At 55.8% G+C, this 8,695-nt stretch overlaps 1 protein-coding gene across 1 annotated transcript; it reads left to right on the top strand.

Moving 5' to 3' along the window:
* The first annotated feature begins 469 nt into the window (after positions 1–469).
* Positions 470–3,074, top strand: PRF1 (perforin 1). The gene is made up of 2 exons (XM_068548870.1): positions 470–1,008; positions 1,946–3,074. The coding sequence occupies exons 1-2, from the start codon at positions 470–472 to the stop codon at positions 3,072–3,074; spliced, it is 1,668 nt and encodes a 555-aa protein (XP_068404971.1).
* Positions 3,075–8,695: the final 5,621 nt, after the last annotated feature.

The following is an 8,695-nucleotide window of genomic DNA, read 5'->3' as shown; positions in this document are numbered from 1 at the left end:
GAGGTGAGGAAAGAAAGCATGGCTTGTTCTTGGGTCCACAATAATACCTCTCCAGAATCCAGGCTTCCCTAGAGTTCCCAGATTCCCCAGATTCCTCCCCAAATCTTCTACAGCTACTCTCCATCCCCTCCTCTGCACGCAGAGCCCCCTCCCCACCAGCTGTAGCTGTGGTCCTGGGGACAAAACCATCCATCTGGATTCCCATTTGGCCTTAAATAGTGAAATCCTAGCAAGGGTCTCCTCCTGGCTGTGTGACCTTGGGCAAGTCCACTCCCCTCTTTGGGTCCATCTGTACAATGTAGGGGGTGGACCAGGTTTGTAAAGGCCATGCCAGCTCTGACATCCAATGACTTAAGAGATATCTCATTCCCTCCCCATCCCATACGGCCTGATAAGCTACAGTGGGAGGAGGGGTCGGCCCTCCTCCATGCCCCTGCCCACAGCGTCTGCCCTCTGTCTCCACAGCTCCATGGCCTCCCGAGTGCTCCTCCCCGGCATTCTCCTCCTGCTTCTGCCCGCACCCGCCCCTGCCCCCTGCTACACGGCCGCACGCTCTGAGTGCCGGCGCAACCTCAAGTTCGTGCCCGGCTCCTGGCTGGCAGGGGAGGGCGTGGATGTGACCAGCCTCCGGCGCTCAGGCTCCTTCCCGGTGGACACACAGCACTTCCTTCGGCCCGACGGCACCTGTACCCTCTGCCGCAACGCCCTGCAGCAGGGCGCCCTCCAGCGCCTGCCCCTGGCGCTCACCGACTGGCGCGCCCAGGGCTCGGGCTGCAACCGCAAAGTGGTCAAGGATGAGGGTCGCTCCACCGAGGAGGTGGCTGGGGAGGCGGCCAACAGCATCCGTAACGACTGGCAGGTGGGGCTGGACGTGACTCCCAAGCCCAGCAGCAACGTGCGCGTGACCGTGGCGGGCTCCCACTCCCAGGCAGCCAACTTCGCGGCCCAGAAGACTCACCAGGACCAGTACCGCTTCAGCCTGGACTCAGTGGAGTGTCGCTTCTACAGGTGAGCGCCGGGGTCGGGGGAGTGGAGGTTGGATGGGACTTGGAAAAGGCGTGGGAAACTCGGGGTGGTCTGGGAGCCCTGGAATGGCAGCGTGGGGAGCTGGCGGCCGCTTCCGCCAGGAGGAGATGGCAGTCCTGGTTCTCACGTACCCCCTTCCCTGAGGCCCTGACCTGGAAGAACCCAGGGAGAGAACAGGTGGAGGGCAAGCGAGCAAGGCTATGCTCAGAGCCCCATATGGTGTCAGTCTGGTCTACTGAGCACCCAACCGCCACTTCCCTGGGCATTGCTAGCTTCCTGCGGGCAGGAGGCCTGGCTGGGTCCCTCCTGTCCCTGGGCCTCTTTCATCCGCTCAAGCACTCTTCATTTCCTCCTTGCCAGGCTCTGTGCTAAGAACTCGGGCTACAGGTTGAACAACAGTAGCCATGCCCTGAGCCCTCAGGGACCTAGTCACCCAAAGGAATGCACGGTCTCCATGGGACCCAGAGTCACCCACCCCCGCTGACTTCCCTCACGGGAGGCCGTGTTTCCCACACAGTGAGACAGGGCGCTCCTGCCTGCGTGGCCAGAGTTGTCAGAAGCCCAGGTATACAAGGCCCAACCCAGGGGACAGACAGACAGAGGCCACAGGACTAGGTTCCAAAGCCAGAGAGATACCATCGGTGTCGTACCATCGCTTTTAAAATTAGAAAAGAAAAATCTTTTTTTGAAAAAGAAAGACAAAAATACCTATACAAAGTACCTAGGTCACCAAGGGGCAACGGGCAGGGTGGGTTTCCCTGCTGGCTTGGTGGTTCAGAGCTTGAGCTTTGGAGCCAGGCCACCTGGGTCCAAGCCCTAGTTCTGCCACTTAATGTGACCTTGGGCAATCTCACAGGAGTTATTTAGGGGAAAACACTACCCACCGCTGGGCCCATCTGATGTTTTTCTCTCCCCTCAGTTTCCACCTGGTGCACACTCCCCCACTGCACCCTGAGTTCAAGAGGGCCCTCAAGACCCTGCCCCCCCACTTCAACATCTCCACCGAGCCTGACTACCAGAGGCTCATCTCCAGCTATGGCACCCACTTCATCCGGTCCATGGAGCTGGGCGGCCGCGTCTCAGCCCTCACCGCCCTGCGCACCTGCGAGCTGGCGCTGGAAGGGCTCACGGCCCAGGAGGTTGAGGACTGCCTGGCCGTCGAGGCCGAGGTCAGCATAGGAAGCCACGCCAGTGCCTCGTCGGCATTCAAGGAGTGTGAGGAGAAGAAGAAACAGCACAAGATGGGGACCTCCTTCCACCAGGCCTACCGGGAACGCTGTTCTGAGGTCGTTGGCGGCCACCACACGTCCGTGCATGACCTGCTGTTCGGGAACCAGGCTGGGCCCGAGCAGTTCTCAGCCTGGGTGGCCTCGTTGCAGGACAGCCCCGGCCTGGTGGACTACACGCTAGAGCCGCTCCACTTGCTCCTGGACAGCCGGGACCCGCGGCGGGAGGCGCTCAGGCAGGCTGTGAGCAAGTACGTGACGGACAGGGCACGCTGGAGGGACTGCAGCCGCCCGTGCCCCCCGGGGCGGCGCAAGAACCCTAAGGACCCATGCCAGTGCATGTGCCATGGCTCGGCGGCCACCAACCAGGACTGCTGTCCCAGGAAGAGGGGCCTGGCCCACCTGGAGGTCATGAACTTCCTGGCGACGGGTCTGTGGGGAGACTGGACCACTGCCACGGACGCCTACCTGAAGGTCTTCTTCGGCGGCCGGGAGCTGAGGACCGACACAGTGCCGAACGATAACCACCCCAGGTGGATGACACAGCTGGACTTCGGGGATGTGGTCCTGACCACAGGGGGCCCCCTGAGGGTGCAGGTCTGGGATGCAGACTCTGGATGGGACGATGACCTTCTCGGTACCTGTGACCAGACTCCAAAGTCTGGCTCACACGAGGTGAAGTGCCACCTGAAGCACGGTCACCTGAGATTCTCCTACCATGCTAAGTGTTTACCTCACCTGACGGGGGGGACGTGCCTGGAGTACGCCCCCCAAGGGCTTCTGGGGGATCCTCCAGGAAACCGGAGTGGGCCAGTGTGGTGAGAGCAGTGGGCCCTGAGAGGACCAGTGTGCCGAATTGGAGGGGTCTCACGAAGGGACCCAGAGGGCCTATCTCCATATCCCCATTAGACAGTTGGAAAACTGAGGCTTTTTTTTTTTTCAGCGAGGTGGCTGAATTTACAGGCCAGCCCTGAGTCACTCTGTCCAAACTACCTTAGCTCTTTGATATTCTCAAGGCCCAGAAATGAGCTGGAGTTGGGCCACGCCCTACAGCCACTGCTACACAGGTCCCAGCTCAGGTCAGGAGCCGGGCAGAAGGCCAGGAGGCTGTTCCCACCAGGCTGCCTGGTGTCATGTGTACCATTCCCTTGCAGCCCCTCTTCTAGCGTGGTGAATTCTTCATCATATTAGATCTAACCCCTTTGGCCCCAGCTGCTCTGTTTGCTCTGTTTTCTTTGCCCACCAAGCTTTGCCTCTCAGACAAATCCAGAGCTCTCTTGACCTGTCTCATTGTGTACACAGCCTGACAGAGGACCAATAAATGTGATGTGACGGTGACCATGATGGTGTTGGTTGTGGCAGAGGAGAGGATGGAGACCAAACACAGCCTTGGAGATAAACTTCTACATTAGCCACCCTACCCAATAGAACAGGTGGTTGACCCCAGGGGTAGGCAAATAATGTAAATAAACTATTTTTCCACTTTGGCTGGAAATGGGGGGACCCAAAATATTTTACTTTCCTCATAACTCTTTGATTCAAGAAACAGCAGCATAAACAGTGATAAATGCCAATGCGCATTCAGCTCCGAGCCGAGAAACAAGAGGGAATGGTGAGGATTCTGGTGAACCGAAGGGCACGTCTTATCCAGGGTGGGGGTGGGGAGATGGGCAGCTCTGCACCAGCCAAACATTCCCAGGCAGGAATGTGAGCCCAGTACTGCCAGGTTTTCTAATTTCTTAAAGCAACCAGAAATCCCAGCGTGACTTATAAGTGCTGGCAATTCATTTCACTTTGTAAAAATAAACCTATATGGGCAAGCACAGTACGAGCCAAAGAGGACATGTATGCAGGCCATGACTGATCCGGAGCAACCAGTTTGGAAACTCTAATTTCAGCAGAACCCATCTGGCAGACTTAACAGCTCTCCCCTGTCCCACAGTTCGAGGAGAGAAGGCAGTGGTTTCAACCAGGTAGTGTCTGAGGGCCTCCTGGGCTTGGCATGCAGGAATCCCCAGAGCCTCAGCTTGTGATATAAAATGAACTGGTCCTTGTTTCATGTGCCTGGGACACAGGCCTCAGAACACAGGCCCATGGGGTGGGCGGCAAGATTCAGGGTAGCCTCCTAGACCTGGTAGGATTCGGCTGTGAAGGGCCGTTGTCAGTGGGGTTCAGAGTTGCTGACACAGCCTTCCTGACTCTCTTTGAAACTCCCTACAAATTAAGCCCTTTGAGGTCCGCGTGGACCCACAGGCTCAAAAGCCCAGCAGTGACATTACACTGACCCTGGATCCCCAAGCTGGGTGAGGGGATTGCCAAGCTCTAGAAGCCTGGTTGAAACCACCGTTCTTACACCTTTCCCTTCACAGCCACATGCACAGACAAGAGCACAAGAGAAATCACGCAACTTCACGCTGCCTGCTGCACTCATTGAAAAAAAAAATAAACATGGGTATGGGCCATACCCTCAAGGAAAGCAGGGCCAGGGCAGGCCTGGCTCCGGAAACAGCTCTGACAAGAGATGGCAGGCTTGTTCTAGTCCCCACGTGGTCAGTGACCTCCAGCAAGTCCCCCTGAGCCTTGGTTTCCCAGAAGGACAATCTGTGTTTTACTCCCTTCCCAGGACTGTTTGGAAGGGGGCCATGAGCCTTTCTAGAAGGTCAGTGCTATAGAAGCAGTCCTGGAAGTTCATCCGGTTAACCCTCCTGGTTTTGCATTTAAGGAAACTGAGGCTCAGAAGAAGGGATTTGACCGTGGTTGCCGAGGTTAGTGGCCGAGCCAGGTCTCCGTGAGTCGTGGGCACTCCACTCTGAGCACAGCTCTGGAGAAACCAGTGGGACCCCGACAGGAGGGCCCCTGGGGGAAAGGGGTGGTATTACCGAGGAAAAGGAATGGCTGATGTTGTTGAGGGGCAGCCATGGAGCTCTCAGCCCTATGAGACATTTTCATGGACATTTCGCTGACATTTTGTCACACTTGGGGCCCCTTGTTTGTTCGGGATGTTCCTTGCTGTGCCTGGTGTCTTCCATCTGCCCTCAGGTCTCATCTGTACCCTGCTCCACCCAGCTTTGGCCCGGAGGCTGGCCGATCTGAGCCCGCTGGTCAGTGAGCAAGATATGGGAGGAAGGGAGAAGGGGAGAGCACAGTGACAGGCCCTGGGCTCCTCTCAGTGCCTCTCAGTGAGGTGGCCTTGAGTTGACTGTGTCCCTGTATCACCGCCCCTCTCTGGGAAGTCTCTGCATGTCTCTCTCTTTCTGGGTTCCAGCCACTGCTCCCTCCTCTCATCCCTTCAGACTTAAGGATGGCAACCGCTTCACCACTACTAAACCCGAGTTATTGTACTACCCCTTCTGCTTCTCTACAGCCCCCTACACCTTTGTAAATAGGCCCTTTATAAAAATAAATAAATAAATAAATAAAAACCCTCCTCAAATTACCATAATTTGAATATGCCATTTAGGCTGTGGTCTAAATGTTTGTGTCTCCCCACAATTCATGTATTGAAACAGTAATCCTCAGGGTGATCGTATTAGGAGGTGGGGCCTTTGGAGGTGATTAGGTCATGAGGGCGGCGCCCTCATAACGTAGGTTACTGCCCTTATAAAAGAGGCCCCAGAGAGATCCCTGGTCCCTTCCCCTATGTGAGGACACAGTGAGAAAATGCCTTCTATGAACCAGAAAGCAGGCCCACTGAATCTGCCAGCACCTTGATCTTGGACTTTCAGCCTCTAGAACTGTGAGAAATAAATTTCTGTTGTTTAAAAACCACCCAGTTTGGAGTATTTTGTTATAGCAGCCTGAACAGATTAGGACAGCTTCCTATAGGGGTGCTGATGAAACACCACCAATGAGTCTGGTGGGAAGCAGAGCCACCTCCTCTCAGAAGCTGAAAATGCCCTATTCTTCTTTCTCCAACCACCCCTGCAACTAGGAAAGGACATGTGACTGGATCTGCCAGTCAGATGCAGCTGCCCAGGTACGGGGTCCCTCCAGAAGCTGATGCTGAGACCAGATTAGAGTACAGGTAATTATGTTGGAAGTGACCCCAGGAAGCCCACTAGGGGAGAGGGGAAGTAGGCCAGGGGAGGGAGGGTGACCCAGAAAAGGGGCTCTATCCAGCAAGTCACCATATGGGCAACCAGAGCCAATGAAGAGTTATCCCAGCTGGGATGGAGGGAGCTGGGCGTCCATACACCACTTCCCATGCGTCACTGGTTAGGGCTGAATTATTTTTCTACTTATTTCGTCCAGACTTGGCTTCTATTTCTGGCAACTAAGAACCCTGGTGATGACACCATTCCATCTTTCCCCCTGCTGCTTCAACACCTCCATCCCCTTTCCCAACCATCCTCCCACCTCACCCTGGCGGGCCCTGTCCTTAGAGCCACCATTCAATTGCCCCCAGCACTTCCCTCCCCAGGGCATGGAGCACAGAAGGGCAGGGACCTTTCATGGGTTCCATCATTCACCGATGGTTACTGAGCACCTTCTGTCAACCAGGTCCTGGGGCCAGTGAACAAGCCATGCAGAGCATCTGTCTTCTTGTGGCCTGTGTCTGATGGGGAGATGATGTGGGCCCGGAGGAGAGATTCAGGGAGCAGGGTGGCACTCAGGCTGGGGGCTGGGCTGGATTGCTTTTTTTCTCCTCTCTCTCTCTCCCCGCCCAAGTGATCTCTTCCAAGACTTCGGGCTGTGGTTGACAACAGCCCGGTTTTTGTTTTTTAAGCAGTTGCCACAGCACCTGTATCTCCCTTCAAACACACTTCGTGGTCTCTGAGGTGTGGCCCCCAGCCGCTGTGGCGGCGGCGTCAGTGTCTCTGACATGTGTGAGCAGAGGAGGATCTGCAGGAGGACAGCAGTCTGGGGGTGGCGAGAGCCCGGGGGGAGGGGCAGGGGGCCCCGTGCAGCTTTGATAGGCTGTGAGTCCTCTCCGCAGTGATCTTCATTCCCCCACATCCGTCACCAAGGCCAGCCAGTTCAGCCTCTTCTGCTCATAACCACAGCCTCTCTGGCCCAGGCCATCAACACCTCTTGCTTGGACGAGTCTTCCTGTGGCCTCCTCACTGATCACTAGGCTACTGTCTCTCCCTCACTGCCCCTCCAACTCACAGCCGCAGTGGTGCTGGCACCCTCCCCGTATCCCCTCAGCCCCGCTCCATGCTGGCCCTCCACCTCTGCCTGAGGGTCCCACGGGGAGGCCAGAAGAGCCCTCAACCGATGGCTAATGGGAAGTGGTGTATAAATAGCCCAGCTCCCTCCGCCTGGGCAGGGGGGATAACTCTGAAGGGCATATTCTGCGGTGGCTCCCAGAGTTTCCCAACAGGGTTAAGCTCCAGTACCCACAATGGTGACCTGCTTGACCCCAAGTGCTCTCTTGGCTGTCTCCCTTCCGTCTCAATTCCCCACTTCCCTACTGGTATTATCTGGAATCACCTCCCACATAAACTACCTGTTTGCAAATCCCTGTCTTGAGGTCTGTCTCTGGGGAAACCAGCTAAGATGCACATCTGACCACATCATTGCCTCGCTTGAAACTCTTCATTGGTTCCTTGGGGCTCTTGGGACACAGTCCAAAGCCCCTAGTGTGATCCATATGCTGACCTCACTCTCAACTCTGCCTTTTCCGCCCCCTACCCCGCCCACCACCCAAGCCCTGCCTCACTGAGCATGTTCATTCCTCTGTTGGCCACACCCTCTCTAGCCCTTCACATGTGCTGCCTCCTCTTTCTGGAAATTTTCTCCTCTACCCGGACTAAGTCCTCCTCAGCCTTCAGGCTTCAGCTTCAAAGGTGGTTTCCTCTGGGAAGCCTTCCCTGGCTTGCAGGTCTAGGTCATGGCCCCCGGTACCCTGCTCCCATAGTCCTCATTATTTCCCCATCACAGTGCCGTGAGGCCAAGGGCCATTTCTATCTTATTCACGGTTGAATCAACTAGTCCAGCACCTAACATAAGTTTGATCCTTGAAAAATATTGGATGGGTGATTAGATGGATAAATGAATGAAAGAATAAAACCTACCAAAGAATCTTCCAGCCTCTGCTTGAACTCTCCCAGAGACAAACAACTCATTACCTTCCTTCTACACAGAAGGAAGAAGGTTCTAACCATGAACCATCATGTGACACAGAAACCGACCTCTTTATAACGTCCAGCCCTGGTCGTGGATCAGGGATTCTGTGTCTAGATCTCTGGTCCCGTCTCTGACTTGGTTGGGCTGAAGCACCACTAAGCTGATTCCAGCCCAGGCAACGGCTGTCCCTCACTCCTCTTTGTGTGAAGGAGCCACAGAAGGGCCACACACTGCCTGGGTCAAGGTGGACATGGGACTCGGTCAGCCACCCTCCTCTCTGTTACTGACAGTAGAAGCAAGAACCTGTCATGGGAGGGAGACCTTCAAGATGGTGGAGGAGTGAGACATGGAGATCGCCTTCCTCCCACAAATAC

The sequence above is a fragment of the Eschrichtius robustus genome, chromosome 7 (assembly GCF_028021215.1).
Source record: "Eschrichtius robustus isolate mEscRob2 chromosome 7, mEscRob2.pri, whole genome shotgun sequence".
In the NCBI taxonomy this organism is placed as follows: Eukaryota; Metazoa; Chordata; class Mammalia; order Artiodactyla; family Eschrichtiidae; genus Eschrichtius; species Eschrichtius robustus.
This window is presented reverse-complemented; position numbering and strand designations above follow the sequence as displayed.